This window comes from Dromiciops gliroides, chromosome 4 (genome assembly GCF_019393635.1).
Source record: "Dromiciops gliroides isolate mDroGli1 chromosome 4, mDroGli1.pri, whole genome shotgun sequence".
NCBI lineage: Eukaryota > Metazoa > Chordata > Mammalia > Microbiotheria > Microbiotheriidae > Dromiciops > Dromiciops gliroides.
In genome coordinates this window covers 43,594,426-43,615,413 of record NC_057864.1, presented here as the reverse complement: position 1 = coordinate 43,615,413, position 20,988 = coordinate 43,594,426, and the positions used below count along the sequence as shown (strand labels likewise).

At 35.9% G+C, this 20,988-nt stretch overlaps 1 protein-coding gene across 1 annotated transcript in view; it reads right to left on the bottom strand.

Moving 5' to 3' along the window:
- Positions 1-445: 445 nt before the first annotated feature.
- The window catches only part of SYDE2 (synapse defective Rho GTPase homolog 2), a 78,872-nt gene continuing 58,329 nt past the window's right edge, over positions 446-20,988 (bottom strand). The window contains exons 5-7 of the mRNA XM_043963017.1: positions 16,205-16,386; positions 7,208-7,439; positions 446-2,520 (exon numbers count right to left, since the gene is read on the bottom strand). Coding sequence (XP_043818952.1) covers positions 2,024-2,520; positions 7,208-7,439; positions 16,205-16,386 — 911 coding nt within the window. The 3' untranslated portion in view covers positions 446-2,023. The remainder of the gene's footprint in view (positions 2,521-7,207; positions 7,440-16,204; positions 16,387-20,988) is intronic.

Here is a 20,988-nt window from a genome sequence, read left to right as displayed (position 1 = left end):
ATATACAGAGGTTATAGACTTTTCCAATGAGCTCTACTTATTTAAAAAACAACAGACACTTAAAATTCATTCAAATAATCTGCAAAGGAAATTTTTTTCCTTCCCCCCCCCCCACAATGAGGGTTAAGTGACTTGCCCAGGGTCACACAGCTAGTAAGGGTCAAGTTTCTGAGGCTAGATTTGAACTCAGGTCCTCCTGAATCCAGGGCCAGTGCTTTATCCACTGTGCCACCTAGCTGCCCAGGGGAAATTTTTAAATTAAAGTAATTCTGAAATTTAAAAAAAACTCTAATAATACACTAATAAATGATCAAACACTTAAATTGTTGTCTGTAAAATATACTTTGTAATTTTTGAAAATGTGAAGTTTCATAGTTTCAAAAGTTTCACGTTATATACTGTAAATAAAATAAAGAGGTCAGAATAATCTTTTTTTGGTAGAGAATTTAATAGAATATTTCCTTGAGTGTTTGTTTAATATATGCAGACAAAGCAATCAGGAATTTCTTGATAATGTGTTAAAAATGATGAATTGGTTACAAAAATAGACCAGTTTATCTGACATTGAAAACTATGATTTCCAAATAAGAAGCAAGGTACAGCTCATAAAAACATGTGACCAATTATTTCAATGTTGAAAATATAGAGAATTGTTTACTGGTTACAAGGCCTTGAAGACTCATGGCAATTCAACCTTTTTTTGCCTTTAGTTTGAAAATGACATAATCTCTAAATACAAAAGTTTAAAAAAATACGCTTTGATTTATTGATAAAAGGTTTCAAGCTACATTTACATTTTAAAACATAATTGTATTCATTGTAGTTACTGTTTTCTGGATTCATAAAGCCAAAATAAGTTAACGAAAAGCAATAAATCATAGGATGATAAGAGATTCCTTCAGGAAAATAGGGGTAATATTGTCAGTGTGTACATGTACTTATGTAAATAAATACTCAAACACCAAGCTGAATTTTTTTAAATGCATAGAATTAATAAGAATTTCCCAGCAAGGTTGTCATGGTTCTTAGGATTAATTATGGGCAATTCTCGAATTCTCAACACCAAGATGATGAAGAAAATAAAGCCCAAAGCTGAAATATAACTAACCAACAAATTCTTTAAATAAGAAATTTCAAATTTCAAACGTTAAGTTATTTACAATTTAATCAGAATATGTCTTTACTGTGTCATGGTTGATCTCTGAATAAGATGCTGGAGATAAATACCTATTTAGGTAAGTTGCAAATGATAATTATCATTCTCTGTCCATTTTGGCACAATTTCTATACAAATACCTCTTTCAATCTATACTTTATAAATCTCCTGGAAAAAAGTATATTTTGGAGTAAATTCTAAGTTTGGCCTCATGACATGTTTTATGACACGACTGACTATTTGGTGCCCCCTTCCAAATAACTATACATATATGTACTTATATAAATATACACAAACTTTTTGGGTTAGAAAAATATTTCATTTTTGCACATTTAAATAATTATTGAAAATGTTAATACAGGAATACATTAATATTTATACAATTTAACTTTTATTTATAAAAGTTCTCTTATCATAGCAGCCTTTGCATTGCAAATGAAATGTGACCCAATGGTAAATCAATCTACATCAATTCTTGCTGCCAAACACTGGCTAAGCAGTTGAAATGTTCTTCTCCTCCAAAAAGAATGTTTTTTTCACTTGTAATGCTTCAGGGAAAAAAGAGGGTTACTTCCACAAAGCACAAAGTTATAGGGGGCTAATCTCAGATAACATGAATGCTACAAGTGCATTCTTCTCATCCATAATATTTGGTAAGAAATGTGTCGACTTTATTCACAGAAAGCTTAAGTTATCTTTGACCCCAGAATAACTTTGTAATGAGCAGAGGGAAACTTCTCCTGATGAATGGAATGTCTAAATGTACCACATAATTTAAGCAGGAGTTATCAGAAGGTATTAAAAATAGGGTAAACATCATCAGAAGGAGGAGAGAAGGAGGAATACCACGCAAATAATCCCTAAAAATCAAACACTTATATTGAGCTTGTTTTTGTTAAGTTCACGCTCTAGATTTCCAATTAAAATATCAATGCTTTCCTGTAAATCTTTGAGATTAACTTTTCGATCTATGGAAGAATCTATTGTCTGCATTGCCAAGTATGTTTGAAATGTACACCCTCTGGAGACAGATTCCGGTTGTTCGACCACTTGATCAACTCCATCGGCTTTGCTGCAGTCCTCCCCACTCTCTGTATCTTCAGAAGGAACATCATCATAATCGACTTCATTCACATTTTCTTTCAGGTTAATAAAGTAGTTTTCTCCACAACCGCTCCAGTCTCCTGCATAGCGATTACTCAGGGGGCTGTCCAATCTGGTTTGCCTCGGCCTAAGCACTCCAGACCCCTCAGTGCCACTTAAGTTCAACATATGTGGTCGCTGCTTCTTCCGTCTCAAACAATTCAGAGATTTTTGCTCTGGGGACAAATTGTCTGTTGATTCTTTGACATTTAGACGTTGTGCTAGAACAAACAATATATTGACTTTTAGTGATAGTAATCCAATGGGGACTCCAAAAACAAATGGAGCTAAAAGATTAGCCAATGAAGACTAAACTACAAGCATGCATTAAAACATGCAAAACCTAAGAGGAAATCATTCCACCATTATTTTTCTGTCATTATCAGATACCATCAAGATTAGTGATAAAGAGCCAGTGGTGCAGGTCCATGCTGGATGAAGAGGCCTCATTAAAATGAAACAAGCACTTCCAAGTGTTGATTAACTTACTCGTGAGTTAATCATTATCTCGTTACAGTTCCAAAAGCAGGTAATCTAGAAGTTTCTTCTACACTAATGCTGCAGCAGAAAGCAGGCATGGCATACTGGTGTCCAAAAAAAGGAAGAAAGAAAAAGCTCCTCCTTTGGCAAACATCTGAACCAGCCAAAGGCATCCGAAATGACCCCTGAGAGCTGCTGGCCCAGGTTGTGTGCACTTTTATTAGGAGTCATGTCATAATTAACTTTACTAAAGCAGCCCAGATCCCAATTCTTTGGTAAAATGCACTGAAATCACACTTGATCATTTGTTACCTGATTTTGATTATACAGCGTAAGCTACTAATAGTCTTCCTTTATTGCCTGTAAACAGTACAGATATTTTATTTTCTCATTCTTGCTAAATATCTAATACCCTCAAATAACATCCCGTAATAATCCATGAAATGGTACCTGAAGCAGTCCTTGTCTGCCGCTTAGGGCACAACGAACTAAAACATTTCTACATGACTTTTCAGTATGGAAAGTCACGACCTTATTTTAGAATGCTATGGAGGTAAGGGCTATCCACAGTAACATTCGCTTTGTGCTTATTTTATTTTACTTCGACAAAGGTCTTTCTGTTCCCACTATACTCCATTAAGATGAAGGGGCCCTGAGTGAATGATAACACACCAACTTTACACTCTGGAAATGAACAATGACTACTTGTTTGCAGTTGTGCGAAATAAGGAAATTAAAGGGCTACATAAACATGCCTTTGGTTCAGGTTTTCCAGACCTACAGGGAAATGCAGAAAAGAAATGTTTTGAGAGAGCACCTTGATAAGTTTTTCTATTTGCTTAGCAGACTGTGGAAGTATTGAATGATTAAAAATAAGTTTATTTTTAACTTCCAAACTTAGCTCCATTACTGATTACCATGAATCCATTTTAATTAGGACAGAGACTGAACTTGTGATTCTGTTGGTGAAGGGTGTTTCCATCGAGGAACTCCTTCTCCTTATGCAGATAATGACCTGCTTGGCCCTGAGAGGTGGAGTGACTTGTCCTTTAGGCATGGCCAAACACAGGTCAGAGGTCACACAAACTCAGGTCTTCTTGGCTCTAAGATCAGCTCCCTATCCATAACACCAAGTTGTGTCTCTCTCACTAAACATTACTGACTGATATGTTGACATATCATCATGCCACTCTATTAACGTTCCTTTCTTCTGGCTGATGATCCAATGAACTACAACCATTTTTGTGTCTACAACTTTTCCTAGTGGCTCCACTCTCTCCAATTTTCAACTGTAACTTCTATATTTATTTTTGTTAGATGATAATAATTGAGGCTTTTCTCTATGCCCTACACAAATAGCCTATCTATGTATTCTTACATATAAAAAAATCTATAAGAACAATCCATTTCATGTTCTATATTGTAAAGCTAAAGTGTATGTTTCTTAAAAGCAATACTGACCTCAGAGTATTCATTTCACTTATTTCTTAGATTTGTTGCTATAGATTTTATATTATTCAACCCCAATCCCTATTTGGTACAAGATTCTCTAAATTTAAACATACACAAGAAGCTTTGGTTCTCATAGGAGATAAACTGTTTAACCTAAGACTTGGGAAATATATGGTAATGATCTTCACGTCAAGGGCTTTCATGTGAAAGAGAGATTTCACTTACTGATCTGTGTAGTTCCAGAGGGCAGAACTAAGACCAACAACTAGAAGTTATAAGGAAAAAGATTTCAACCTAATACACAGAGTAGCTTTCTAAAAATTAGATTTACTTGAAATGTCTGAAATATTTCCCTGCCTCGCAACATTGTGAGTTTTCCCTCATGAGAATTGTTCAAGAAGAGGTTGAATGACTGCTGGTCAGAAATGTTACAGAATGGATTTATGTATTGGGTAGGCAGCTGGATGAAAGAACCTCTCAACTTCCTTCCAAGTCTAAGATTCTATATTATTTTCTTGCCCCACAGAGGGTTATAAATAGCTAAGGGCAGTGATAAATGATATTTAAATTTTTCTCTCCTCGAGTCTAAGCAGGAAAATATCCTAAAGCAAAACCCAAACAAAACAAAAATGCGCATCAAAGATAATCGAATTATGCATCCAGAACCAAGGCCCAGATGTGGAAGAAATCCTGCATTTATTAACTCATTGGCTTTGGCTCAGTAGCTGACTCAGTACTGCCTATCTCTCTCTAAGACGCTGTTATGGATTTAACGTACTCAATTCAACTCAACATAGACTCTTGAGCACTTTTTCTGTGAAAAACATTGTGCTAAGCCACTGGGACATATGAAATTTAAAGAAGACGGTCCCTGCTTTCACTGAATTAACGCTCTACAAGGGGAATATAACATAAAATCAGTGTATCAGAGAGGTGCAAAGTGAAACATAAAGTCTAAGGAGGGAAAAATTATCCTCACCTTTCAGGACAGGAGAAAGGAGGGCTGCAGACATTTGATTCGGGCTCTAAAGGAAAAGACTTCCAAGGGCATAGAGGGGATAGAGGGAAGGAAAGCCTTACAAGCATAAAGAATAGTCAATGGGGGATTTCATGGGAAAAAAAATCACTTAAGTTTTTTGGGCCTCAGTTTTGTCATTTGTAAATTTAAATGATTAAATAAGATGGTCTCCAAGGTTCCTTCCAGCTCTATGTCCATGATTCCAAGATACTTCAGTCAGTCAACAAGCATTTGTTATTTACTGTGTGCCAGGCACTGGGCTAAATCCTAAGAATACAAAGAAAGGTCAAAACACAGTCCCTGCCTTCAAGGAGCTCATAATCTAAGGGGAGGAGAGACAGCATGTAAATAACTAAGTGCAAACAAGATACACACAGACTAATACTGAGCAGGGGTCAGACCTGGCAGAGTGGGGAGACACTTCAGGCAGAAACCAGCCAGAAGTCACCATGCTTAGTCTGTGTGTGAGGGGGTGAAAGCCTGCCCCAGGGTGGTGGCTGTGATGAGGACATCAAGCCTAGATGACCAGGAGGAAGGTGGTGCCCTCAACAGTAATACAGACGTTAAGAAGAGGAAAGGATTGGGGGCAGCTAGGTGGCGCAGTGGATAACGCACTGGCCCTGGATTCAGGAGGACCTGAATTCAAGTCCGGCCTCAGACACTTGATACTAGCTGTGTGACCCTGGGCAAGTCACTTAACCCCCATTGCCCCAGGGGGAAAAATATTTTAAAAAAAAAAAAAGAAGAAGAAGAAGAAGAGGCAAGGATCAGACAGCTAGGTGGCACAGTGGATAAAGCATCGGCCCTGGATTCAGGAGGACCTGAGTTCAAATGTGACCTCAGACATTTGACATTTATAAGCTGTGTGACCCTGGACAAGTTGCTTAACCCTCACTGTACCACCAAAAAGAGAAAAGAAAAGGGGGGAGGAGGAGGAGGAGGAGGAGAAGAGGTAAGGATCTGTGAGAAAGAATGAGTTTTATTTTGGATGTGTACTAGATACATAGACACGGGAATTACCTGTATAAAGATGGTAAGTGAATCATGGGAGCTTATGAGATCACCAAACTAAGTGGTGGAGAGGCAGAAGAGGACCCAGGATAGAGCCCTGGGCAACACCCACAGTTCCTGAGAATGACCTGAATAAGTCCTTCCAATCCCTATCTCATTCTCTTTTATTCTCTTCATCTGTCCTTATTTGCCTTCATTCCCCCCAAGTGCTTTATGTAAATTTATTTGCATTAGAAAATTTGGGATATCGAAACACAAAGTTTCTTTCCAGTTTAAATTGTCTATCTATTAAGATTTATAAGAATAACTCAGTCTAAATGCACAGAAAATTTTAAATCAAAATTTAAACAATAAATTCTACTTTAAAGTTAAAAAGTGGTGACTACAAAAACAGTTCATGAAAAGTTTATGTTAATAAGCAGTGACTCATTTTGCCAATTCAAAATTATTTTTAAAAAATGTTCATTTTTTAAAAGTTCTAAATCAAGGATTTCTCTGCACTTAAGAACATCCTCCCTGACCACCTGCACTCCAGTTCTTCAAGAGTAAGGGGCAAGGGTTGAGTTCAAACTCAGGTTCTCTGACTCTCTTTCCATTATAATCACATTATATCCTCACCAGCCTTGCCAACTCGGCAAAAACCTTTGAGAATTCAGAATCCTTTCTACAACACAAGAAGGCATTGAATGAAACATACTGAGCCAATTCGGTTATATATAAGCCAGTTTGCATTGGGCCTTAACATTTATATCCCAATCAAATCAAGCAATTAACAGATACTGACTGAGGTCCTGTGTTCCAAGCTCACTGAGGAATACCATGGAATCATAAAACTTGGGAGCTGAAAGAACCAGAGAGATTTAAAAATAAAACTGGCATATTTTACAATTCAATAACTTTTCAACATGTTATTCATGAACTAGAAAAATTTTCAATAAACATATTACCTGGCCACAGTTGGAGTAAGTAATGAAGAACCTCTATGTGTTTTTTGAAATCCAGAGCACTTGCAAGTTCTTTGGAATCAGTAAAGACTCTGTGGTTATGAGGCGAAGTCTCTTGCCTTTGACTTAGCAAAACAGGCCCAAAACACACTGCTAAATTTTGACAGGTCATCTTATTAACTTCATGATAAGAAGCCACTAATTTCAGATGATCCAACAGCATCTTCAATGTTGCCTAAAATGAAAAGTTGCATTTCATGTAACATATGTTTACCTGAAAATATAAAGTAATTTTTAACAATGGAATTAAACAGAAACAATCTGTTAAGAAACCAAAATGAAGTAGATGTTCATTGACTGGAGAAAGACCAAACAAATTGTCGTATATCGATGTAAAAGAATATTCCATGATACATGATGAACATAAAGAATTTAGACAATCAAGGGATGATACATATGAACTGAGGCAGAATCAAATAAGCAGAACCAAGAAAACAGTAAACATAATAATGCAAATGGTAAAAGCAAACAAAAAACTCCCAACTGAACACTGTGTGATCATAATTACCGAGCTCAGCCCCAAACAAAATGAGAAAATACACCTCTCTCCCTTCTCTGCAGAGGTGAGAACACTGTGGACTGTCAGACGTGGCTGATATGTTTGTTAGTTTTGCTGAGCTCCTTGTTCCCCCTCTTCTTTTTTTATTCTTTGCTACAAGGAAAGTTGAAGGAGGAATACATGTGCAAACAATCAGTAATAAAACTCAATGGTTCCATCATCAATATACAGAAATATACAAGGTACAGGTAACAACGACGACAACAACAACAAAGATTAATTAGATGTTTTAATGTAAGCAAATTTGACCTTGCAGGTATTACCAAACCTTGGTGGAATGGGGCTCATGACTGGAAATGATTCTAAAAGAGTATATTTTATTCAATAGGATCAGAATGAAAAGAATGGAAAAGCACCGTCTATTAAAAGACTAATATGAGGAAATCTGGAATATAGGAGGCAGAAGCACAGTGGAAAGCATTTGGATGATAAGCAGAAGAAACACAAGCATTATTGTAATAAGAATATGCCAGATAGATAGATGATAGATAGATATAAATAGACAGGACCTACATACAGAAAGTTAAGAGCCATCCCATCAGGATACCAAGGTCTAGCCAACCAACAGCACTGAACTTGAAATGGGGGGCAGGCATATAATGACAGTTTTAAAATGTAACATTATCTGTTTCATTGAATTTTTATTTATTTTGCTAAATATTTTAATTTTCCAAGGACATTTAAGTCTGGTTTGGGCTGCACTCGGGAGTGTTGCAGCAGCAGGTCCCTATGTACTGAGACACCTTAGCTCCAGAGGATCTTGCTCGTGGATAGGATAAAATTGTGCTAATTACTTTAAGCCCTGGATGAAAGAGCCACCTAAATATGACATGAGATCCCATAAAAGGTTTTGTGCAACTCTCCAAAGTGTAAAAACCAAATGGATGATGAATAATGCCTACTGTTTAGACTATCAGGGGTATGGCCCATCAGCACATATATTTTGACTTAATACTATGAACAGACAATAGGTTAGAAAGACAGCAAGGCAGACAGACGGCCTTTGAGACAATAGGTAGTGCTGTCCATTGACCCTAAACTTTGATCCGGAGGTGAAATATGGCCAATTATATCAGCATTTTTAACCAACTGAAGCTCGGAGCATCCAAAGCAGTGGTATCAAACACAAATAGAAACGGATTCCTGAGGGTCATACACTGACACAGAAAAACACAAATGAACAATATTTAGGTTGTGTTGCGTTTGTTTATTTTACTAAGCATTTATCAATTGCACTTTAAACTGATTCAGGCAGGCCTTGGAACATTCAATTTGATAGCTTTCATCCAAAGAGAAGGAAAGTAATGAGCGTGAATAGATTGTAACATACTATGAATGACCACTGAAGTAATGGTAAAGGATGTGCTCAACAGTGAGATACATGCAATGTCAAGAGATCAAAAGGAAGGTTCCTAGCACACTGGGTGAACTGCCTATGAAACCTTTACAAGAGGTGATGAACAAGAGTTACACAGGATGAAAAGCTTCCATGGGCTGTGAATGAGTGCCCTCATCAACAAGATCACAGATCATAAAAGTATCCATTCAGAAAATAAAATTGATATTCAATTCAAATATTTACTGTCTGTGCATTAGGTATGGGGCACTGTGAAAAATGCCAGAGAAAGGAATGCTAAAATTCCTCTCAGTAATAAATAGGTTTTTTTCTATTATCTCATTTTATCCTCGCAACAAGCCTGTGACCTAGGTGCTATCATCATCCCCAGAAGCAGCAAGGTGGTACAGTCAACAGAGCATCACAATTACATTCAGGACACCTGAGTTCACATCTAGCCTCAGACACTACTAGATGTATAACCAAAGACAACTCACTTGTCAGCTTTCTCATCTATAATATGGGGAAAATGATACTATGTGGTTGTGAGGATAAACAACTGATACTCTGCAAACCTTAAAGTACTATGGAAATGTTAGATATTATTATTATCATTGTTGTTATTATTATTATTATTATTATTATTATTTTACAGATGAAGAAATTCAGACAATATTACATGATTTTTCCAAGATAATACCATTAGTAAGTGCCTGAGTCAAGCTTCAAACTCAGGTCTTCCTGATTCCGGATCCAGCATTCCATCCTCTATATCACCTAGTCACTTCAAAAAATTTATATTCTACTAAGTGAGAACATACACACATATCAATATAATACAAAGTAGAAAGTAATGGGAGACAAGGTCAGAGAGGGTAAGACAAATCATTCTAGGGAAATCTGAGTAAGTAGAAGGTAAACAGGAATAAAGAAGCTTTCATAGATGAACTGGTGTCTGAGCTGAACCTTCAAAGAAGAGAAAAATCCTGAAAGTCACAGGTGGTGATGGAGTACATACCAAGAATGAAGGCTGGCATATGCAAATGCACAAAGACAAAAGATGGAATAGCTAGTCGATTATTTTGGTTGAAATACAGAATGTATAAAAGGTTTTGGAAGAGGGGAGTAGCATGGTCAGGTCTGTGCCCTAGTAATATTTTTGGCAGTTGTATGGAAAATGGATTGGAGAGGTTGGTAGCAAAGAGACCAATTACATATAAGACTATTATAATGGTCCAGGCAACCAAATTTGTAACTCTAAAAATCTTTCCTAACTTTCTAACTTACATCAAACTGTTATATGTATAATTAGTCATTAGTTCAATAACTTCTGATAATGCTATTAATGGCAAACATTTCAAAGTTTGCTAAATAATAACTCCATGGGGTTGTCATTTATCTTAAAATCTTCCTAAAGAAAGACCACTAAAAAAAAAGCCAATTAAAAAAAAAAATCTTTGGATGGGTGGGTGAGGCAGGAAGGCGACATTTACAGAGGCAGCCAGTGGTATAACAGATAGAACACTGATCCTACAGTCAGGAAGGCCTGAGTTCAAAACTGCCTTAGACACTTATGAGGTATATGATTCTGAACAATTCATTTAATCTTTGATTGTCTCAGTTTCCTCAATGGTAAAACATGGATAATTAATAGGACATACCTCCTAGAGTTGATGTGAGAATCAAATGAGATACAATTTGTAAAAAGAATTTAGCACAATGTCTAGAACATAGTAAGCACTATATAAATGCTTACTTCTTTCGTCTTCCTAATTGGGAAATGAAATGATACTAAAACAAAAGTTATGATTAAGAATCATAAACTATTAAGAATATAAACTATGAATTACCACACAAATATTTTAATCATGAAGTCATAAAAACAATATTTAATTTGCCAACTTAAGTTAAAACTGTTCTCTGAATAAATGAATAAAAATAAATTTTAAACACCACTATAACTCAGGGAAATAATTCAAATCTTAACAATTTTACAACAGACTTGGAAAAGTGGGCTACCTTCTGAAAAAATAATTTCTGTGTAATGATTTTAAGGTATCTTAATCTTATGTCAAAATTTTAAAAATGCTAACACTATAAAAACTTCTCTTTTTGATAATGCCAGTGTTTCCTTTAAAATACTTGAAAAGTTGTGGTTGCTAATCAGTAGTTAAATATTATCTGTCCTTTACTTTGCTAAACAGTAACTTATAATCAACAAAGGTTATATATTTTCAATATTGCCAAACTAGATGTAAAGTAAATCAAACCTAAGAATTAGAACAGAGTATTGAACATATACCTAGAAAAGTGAAAAAAGACCAGAGTGCTTATCTAGTCACAGCATTCAACACTGGAAGAGACCTTAAAGGTCTTCTAATCTACCTATATTCAGAAAAGAATACTCTAATACAAACATATACAAGGTATCATTCTGTGTTTGTTTTAAAAACATGGAAACCATTACCTTCCAAGGCAGCCCATTCTACTTTTGTATAAGCTCTGGAATCCAAGGTCTTCCACAACCCATCTCCCATCCACTCCTCCTGTCTTTTTTCATATTATTTCCTTTGATATACTTGTCAGTCCAACCAAACTATTCCCCATATATAACATTTCACTGTCCACCTCTAAACCAGTGGGTCACAATGTCTAGAATGCACTCTGTCCTCACCGCTATCTCTTGGAATCCCTACTTCATTGAAGGCACAACAGAGACAGAAATAAAAAAGTACAAAATGGAGGCACCAGACCTTAAACTACATTATAAAGCAATAGTCATAAAAAAGTGGTACCTTTTTTTAAGCAGAAAAGTAGATCAAGCAGTAGAAAAGACCAAATAACCAAGAAAAAGAAGAAATTGAAAACAGTAGCCCAATATTTGACAAATCTAAGAATATAAATTACTGAGGGAAAAAAGGACTCCTTTTTTTTGACAAGAACTGCTGCACAGTCTCTGTATCATATTTTTGATGAATTGTTTTTCTTTGTCACAATGAGTAGTTCGACATGTAGCAGTGGAAAATGACTGTGGTATAAAGACAAAAGGTGTGACATTTTAAAAATAAATTTTTAAAAATTCAGCTCTCCTAATTTAGGGGCCAATAAGAGTAATAATGAAACACTTAGAAAAGTGTAAGAAATAAATTGTTATTTCTTGTTCTAGAACTCAATTTCTCTCATTTGAAATTTGACATTCCTAGGGCAAGGAATGGGCCAAGGAAATGTTTTTCAAATGGGGACGTAGGAAGAATAAGATCAGAGGAGCCAGTAGATTCACTCCTGCCTGACCTATAGGAGAAGGGGCTGTTGTCCTTCTGATCTCTCACCTTACCTAGAAAGAGAAAGCAGGGGAGGGTTGCTTGGGGTGGAAATTGGGAACGGGGGAGAGGATACAGAAATTTAGGTTCCACCAGTGGAAAGAGGATGCTCTGGAGTTTCACAAAGTATTCTTCAAGAACTTAAGGAAACTTCTCAGAAATTTCTGTCCTGGAAGAGGGATGTAGAGCAATGGATAACATGCTGGGCTCATAATCAGAAAGACCTGGGTGCAAACCCTATCTCAGACACTTAGAAGCTGTATGACCCTGGGTAAATCACTTCATAAAATTATGCCATAACTTTATGAGAATGGCTAGGGAAGAGAAGGGAGAAGGCATTTCAGTAATGCCTACTATGTGCCAGGCACTTTGCTAAGCACTTTTTACAAATATGATCTCATCTGATCCTGCAAAGTAGGTATGGTTATTATCTCCATTTTACAGTTGAGGAAACTAAGACAGGCAGAGGCTAAGTGACTTCCTCAGGGTGACACAGTGCCTGAGGCTGCATCTGAACCCAGATCTTCCTCATTCCAGGCCCCGCAGGCTGTGCACTATGGGGCCATCTAGAGGCCTGGTTACTTCCAGGGATCCTCTTCTCTGGGCAAGTACTGTATTTCTCAGTGCCACATTTTACACTAGGAGTGGAGGAATTAAATAAAGTACCTGGAACCCCTGAAGCACAAAGGGAAAGAAGGGAGCAGTAGACAGAATAGAGGCCAAGAGAGATGATATGGCTGATTCAGGAAATATGGCAGAGGATGAGTGGGAAAGTCTGGGTATAAACTAGATAGAAAATTATTTCCATTGTATTATCTCCTTAATGAATTAGTATACATAATATGATGTATTATTTTATATTATATATTATTATATGTAAATATTATGTATAATATATGTATAATAATTCAGCAATAATATAATCGTGTTTGTGTTCAAAAATAAGTCTTTCAAATTATTCATATTATTTCTGAATGCAAACACTATATATAGACTTTTTGTACAGATGTATATGTTATATATGTATAACGTATACATCATATGGCTATAATGTATATATCTTTACCAAAAGTCATCATATAGGGGGCAGCTAGGTGGTGCAGTGGATTAAGCACTGACCCTGGATTCAGGAAGACCTGAGTTCAAATCCCACCTCAAACACTTGACACTTACTAGCTATGTGACCCTGGGCAAGTCACTTAACCCTCATTGCCTGCCAACAAAAAAAAAAGGGGGGGGGGGGAAGCTTAAAGCTTTGGTATTGAAAACCAGAAAGACAAAAATAAGATCAGTAAAACAAATTAGATAAGTAAGAACTAGAAGCAAACACAGTAGCCCAGGGTTTGTTTGTTTGTTTTTGTTTTTGCAGGCAATGAGGGTTAAGGGACTTGCCCAGGGTCACACATCTACTAAGTGTCAAGTGTCTGGGGCTGGAATTTGAATTCAGGTCCTCCTGAATCCAGGGCCAGTGCTTTATCCACTGCGCCACCTAGCTGCCCCCAGTGTTTGATAAGCACAAAACACAAACTACTAAATACACAGTAAGAATTCCTATTCAACAAGAATGATTGAGAAAATCTGAAAACAATTTGGTGGAAAACTGGATTAGAGTAGAATTTTACATTTCTATAACAAAATAAATGCCAAATGGATGAGCAGTCTAAATATAAAAAGTCAAATCATAAATCAGAGGAGAGGGGGAAGCAATATCGCTTAGAAGTAACACTGGGGGAGAATTTATAACCAGATGATGGATAGAGATTACAAAAGACAAAACAGATTATTTCCATAATATATAAAATGCAAAAGCTTTTGTCTGAATAAATGAGTGGAGGTAGCATAAGATGAAAAGCTATGGGCTGGAAGAAAATTATCTTTGCATCAAGTATCTGCTAATGAGTTATAGAAACAGGAAAATTGAATTCTAGACCTAAGTTTTGTGAACAAAGAAGTAGTTGCTCGGGCAGAGATGACAAGAAGCTAGCATACTGAGGGGCAGTGAACATTTCATCTTAGAAATTTATAGAGCAAGAAAGTAAAGTTGCCAAAAGTAGATTTTTGAAAGGGTTCAAAGAAAAATACAGTTCCAAGGACTAAAAGTATACAGGGCCAGTCAGTCCAGGAGCAAAAAAACCCAAAAGTTCTCAAGAATGAAATTTTGAAGAAGCAATTTTATTGAGAAGGATAAAGGAAATTTGTCTAGAAATATGAGGGCAGAGAATAACGAAAGCAAAGCAAAACACCACATAAATTATCAGATGCAGTAACTCTCTTGGTTGCTTTTGCTTAGTTGTTTTTCTTTGCTAACACAGGGGATGCTTCAATTCCAGAGAAGATATAGTCAGAAACAACTGTGATGATAAAAAGAAGTAACAGAACCTACTACACACAGTTATATGCGAAAAAAATTGGGAACACAAAAGAAAGAGGAATACCTTCAAAAATATGAAATACCTAAACCAAGAGAAGACCACATAGAGACCATATGTAATTCAATATCAGAAAAGGAAGTAGAACTATTTGAAAAGAAATGATCAAAGAAAAAACTCCTGATCCTGATGGATTCATGGGAGAATTCTAACTTTTGAAAGAATAATTAGTACCAATTTTATACAAACTGTACTCAAAAATTGAGAAAGAAAGCACCCTACCAGATTTCTTTTATGAAACAAATATATTCCTACAGACTATATTCCTAATACATAAGCCAAGGAAGGATAAAGCACAGAAGGAAAACTGTGAACCAATATCATTAATGAATATCCATTCAAAAATGTTAAATAAAATCCTGTCAAACAGATTATAGCAATTCAACAAAGAAATCATTCATCATGACCAAAATTCAACATTAGGAAAACAATCAGGGACAACTAGGTGGCACAGTGGATAAAGCACTGGCCCTGGATTCAGGAGGATCTGAGTTCAGGTCTGGCCTCAGACACTTGACACTGACTAGCTGTGTGACCCTGGGCAAGTCACTTAACCCCCACTGCCCCACCGAAAGAAAGAAAGAAAGAAAGAAAGAAAGAAAGAAAGAAAGAAAGAAAGAAAGAAAGAAAGAAAGAAAGAAAGAAAGAAAGAAAGAAAGAAAGAAAGAAAGAAAGAAAGAAAGAAAGAAAGAAAGAAAGAGGGAGGGAGGGAGGGAGGGAGGGAGGGAGGGAGGGAGGGAGGGAGGGAGGGAGGGAGGGAGGGAGGGAGGAAGGAAGGAAGGAAGGAAGGAAGGAAGGAAGGAAGGAAGGAAGGAAGGAAGGAAGGAAGGAAGGAAGGAAGGAAGGAAGGAAGGAAGGAAGGAAGGAAGGAAGGAAGGAAGGAAGGAAGGAAGGAAGGAAGGAAGGAAGGAAGGAAAACAATCAATATAATTAAATCATATTAAAAACAAACCCATTTAAAACCACATGGCTATCTCAGTTTATTTCTTCAGATCTCAATGGTACCTCTACACACTGATGGCTTATAAAGCTTACTGTCAACAATACTTTATCAGATTCTAAGAGAAGGTCATTGAATGTATTAAGACTCATGTGCAAAAGCAGATCAACTTGCAAAAGTGACCTTAACATACATAAAATTGAATTTATTATGCCTGTTAAAACAAAGAAAAAGGAGTTTAAGTTAGGCCTACCAGTTCAATGAAAGCTAAGGCTGGAGACTAGCAGATGTAGTTCTAGCATCAATTATCATGCATTGCCACTGTTATCAGCATAATTACTAATCATGCTACTTACCTTTTCAATATCAGGCAAACAATCCAGAAGTTCAACAGTGTGCTTAGAGTCACTTGGGTCATTCTCACAGCCATTTCCAGTCATTTTCAAAGGATTTTTGGCCATGGCATCTAACACTGCCTCATAGAGTTGCTTGGTTATCAAAGGAGAAGGGAGTTCTCGTAAATAATCCTTAAGGACACCTTTGCCAAAAAACAAAACAAAAGGAAACAAACACAAGATAATATGGTTAAGAGGCTGAAGAAAGGAAATAACAAAAAAAAAGTAGCCTCACTTGTTGTTTTGGCTTTAAAAGTATGATAAATGTATAGACACATTTATCTACTTTTACATACTTACTTAGATTAGGGTACTTTCCAAAAGAAGGCTCCTCTTGATGTTTCTACATTATTATATTTTTTATTATATAAAAGCATCTTATAAAACAATGCTCAAATAGCAAAAAAGTTAATAAATGACAGCACATCAATCTTAATCTCAATATTAATTTTTTTTAATTTAAAAAAAAATTTTTAACTGGATCTATGATTTCTTGGGTTTAAGAAACTCCCAAAGAAGAAATTCCTTCTACCAACTCCCAGTCTTAGAAAGTTACCTGAGGCACTGAGAGGATAAGTGACTTATCCAGGGTCACAAGACTCAGAACAGATTTCAAGGTTGGCTCTCCATCCATTATCCCAAACTGTCAGTCATTAATTAACAACAGAATCACAAGCCTAGCAAGCCCAGTCGTCTAAATCTCCTTTATAATTGTAAATGGAGTCCTGGCAGTCGGAAGAGATGGAGGAACATTTTGTTCCTCAGAACAAGCAGTCAGATGGAGACTATAATACGACCATAGCGTTAAATAAATTACTTAGATTTCCAAAAGGTCAAAACATCATACAATTACTGCAGCTAACGCTGAAATTAGTTGACTAAGTGATCAATGCCACTTGGAGTTTGAACTTTCACATTAAGTTGTAGGGAACTGATCATCTCATGAATTTTAATGGAATTCTTAAAGGGAGAAAAAAGTTATGGGATGAAGTTCTATTAAAACAGGAAAAAAGAAAATATGTAAAAAAAACCCATTTTAATAAAGTGTTGAGTGATCAAACTATAGATTTGCTCATTGTTACAAAAAGTACTTGTAACTCCAGATGCCAGATTGCTTTCTGAAGCAATTAGAAATGTGGAACTTGAACTTTTATAAACCCATTTTAGTGTAGTTGTATTTGCCATCAGCATTATAGTCACACTGGGCTTTCTAATTATAGGACTGATAATACCTACCTGATTATATGATCATGGAGTAAAATTCTAGTACCTTGCAAGCTGGCAATGACAGTCAGTCCATGATCCAGAATAGTAAGAGGAGAATCATTAGGCTCTCAACTCAGATCTCTCAACTCCACAACAACTATATATCTGAAGAAATTTTCTTTCACCAACCACCAGAATGTTTTACAAGAAAAAGTTCTGAAATAAGCCCTATATGAAAAAGCTTGGCTAATAAGATATAATGAGGTTCCCTAATTTTATAACAATTTCATATAAAATAATTCCATTTTGTATAAAATCTATGTTTGTGGTTGTTTTATACAAAAAGCTTTGTTTCTTTAATACAAAAATAATCTTAATCAAATTAAACTATCTCCCTACTAACTATTTTCATTGCCATGCTTTAGTAACTGAGCATACACTGATATCTAAACAATGCCAAGAAAACAAAGAAAAGAACCTGAGAAAATGGGTGGGTGGGTGGGTATCTTATCACAGAAGGACATGGACAAGAATCACACAAAATGGGCAGGCATGAATAAAATTGCCATCTCTATCACTGTAGGGAGTACCTACATTGATTACACAGTTCTACGGCAGAACCAGCAGAGTAACTAAAATAATTAGGAAACAATTCTATTTGACTCAGGAAAAATGTGGCAATTTAATTATATAACTGCAATACACAGGAAAACAAATGTACACATATCAAATTTAAGTGTTTGATTCCACAGAAGGTTGCCTACAGTGACGTGCCAAAGGGCCCTTTCCTTGGCATTTGGCAAAGTACTTCATAATATGCTTGGAGACAAAACAAAAAAGTGAACAGAAAGCCAAAACAGTCAGGTGGATTTGGAACAGCCCCTTTTAAGACTCTTTCCATATGGAGCGGTTATTGTACTACAAAAGACATGAAAATGTACTTTGTGCAAAGATTTAAATCAACTATTAAAGGGTGTAAGATATTGTTGCTAATATGATGAACATTTGGTGAAGAAACAGTTTTCAAATGTGATTTGAACAGGTCTGTACAGAAAATTAACTGGCACAAATATAAAGACTTAAATCACCTTGTGAAAGATTTAAGATATTGCCTCATTTGTATGTCAACAGTTTGATGATTTAAAGGGGTAGAGAAAAAACTTTTATTTATTAAAACTAGAAATATTACTGATAAAAAAGACCAGAGCTGAAAAGAAAATCTGACATTCAAACACAGGACTCAAGCATAAAAAGGTGTAAACACAAGTGAAAAATCATAAAGGACTAAGCAAACTTAAACTTTTTACATTCTTATATGAGCAAATGTTATGCATAATCCCTCAGAATTTTATTATCCTATTCTGCTATAAGAAATGATGAGCTCATCTATTCCCATATTAAAAATGCTATAAATCACTACTGATTAGAGAGTTGCAAATTAAAACAACTCTGAGGTATCACCTGAAACCTATCAGATTGGCTAGTATGACAAAAAAGTTAAATAATAAATGTTGGAGAAGCTGTGGAAAAGTTGGAACACTAATTAGCACTGTTGGTGGAGCTGTGAACTGATCTAACCATTCTGGAAAGCAATTTGGAATTATGCCCAAAGGGCCAAAAAGCTGTGCATACCCTGTGACCCAGCAATACCACTTTTGGGTCTTTTTCCCAAAGAGATCATAAAAAAGGGAAAAGGACCCACATGTACAAAAATATAGCTGCTCTTTTTGTGGTGGCAAGGAATTGGAAATTGAGGGGTTGCCCATCAATTGGGGAATGGCTGAACAAGTTATGGTATATGAATATAATGGAATTCTATTGTGCTATAAGAAATGATCAGCAGGAGGAGTTCAGAGAAACCTGGAAGGACTTGCATGAACTGATGATGAGTGAGATGAGCAGAACCAGAAGAACATTATACACAGTATCATCAAGATTATGTGTTGATCAACTGTGATAGACTAGATTCTTGTCACCAACACAATGGTGTAAGAAAGTTCCAAAGGACTCATGATGGAAAAGGCTCTCCAAATCCAGAAAAAAAAAAAAGACCTGTGGAATATGGATGCTGCTGATTGAACCATACTATTTCCTTTGTTTTTGATACTGTTTTTCTATTTTGAGGTTTTTCCTTATTGCTCTGGTTCTTCTCTTATAACATGACTAATGCAGAAATATGTTTAATGTTATTATACACACACACACACACACATATATAAAACCTATATCAGATTACCTACTGTCTAGGGTAGGGGGGAGGGAGAAAAATTTGAAATTGGACATCTTATATAAACAAATGTTGAAAACTCTCTCTTCATGTAACTGGAAAATAATAAAATACTTTTATTAAAAAATTTTTAAAAAGAAATGATGAGCTCAATGATTTTAGAAAAACATGGAAAGACTTGCACAAAATAATGAAGAGTGAAATGAGCAGAACCAAGAGAACACTGTATATAGTAACAGCAATATTGTTTTAAGAACAACTTTGAGTGAATAAGTTATTTTGTTTATTATAATACACAAATTAACTATAAAGGACATATGAAACTAAAACTAAAAAGGGCATAAGGAAATGCTTGTTTTATTCCATAAATTAAAAGTAAAATTTAAAAAAGAACCAAAGATCACAAAGGATCTTTAAGGGAGTCTAATCAGACAAGAGTCCTAGAGGTGATGCTATTATGTTTGAATATTTTTTTTTTAATGTAAAGGGGCAGTTAGGTGGCACAGTGGATAAAGCACCGGCCCTGAATTCAGGAGTACCTGAGTTCAAATCCAGCCTCAGACACTTGACACTTACTAGCTGTGTGACCCTGGGCAAGTCACTTAACCCCTCATTGCCTTGCCAAAAAAAAAAAATGTCAAGGGTGAAGAAGAGAACTGCACTGAGAGAGGGAAGAAGGGAAAGGAAGGATGTGGAAAATTGTCTGATATAAATGGAGCACCTAAGGAAGCCACCTACAGATAGAGAACTGATGGACTCAAAGAGCAGTTGAAGTATATTTTCTTCCACTTCTTTCTTTTTCTTGTCTTTTTTTTTTTTTTGGTGGAAAGGGAACATGGCTAATATGGAAATTTGTTTTGCATGTCTATGTATGTTTGTGATGGGTTCTGTTTTTCTTGCCTTCTCAATGAGCTGGGGGAGGGAAGAGAATTTGGAACTGAAAATATAACAAAACTGAATTTTAAAAAAATTTTAAAACCCTATCCTACTTATCTTGGGTATCAACTCTCTGTTTGCCATTTTTGTTCTGTCATTTTTAGTGTAAAAGTTATTCTCCTTTGAAGAGAAAACAGAAACAATGAAGAAATGAGCAGCTCTGTCTTTTCTGTTGCCCTCCAAGCAAAGGTTGCATCTCTTCTTTGGTCCTTTTTCTACCCAGAAAGCTAAAAAGACAAATACCCCTTTTTGTAGATCTGAGTTTCCCATACCAGCCTCAGCTTCTTCTGAGCAACAGCATTCCTCATTCTTTTACTTTGAAATCCTCATATGCACCTTCTGTCACCTGGCCTTGCTTCCATACTCTAGACAGTCG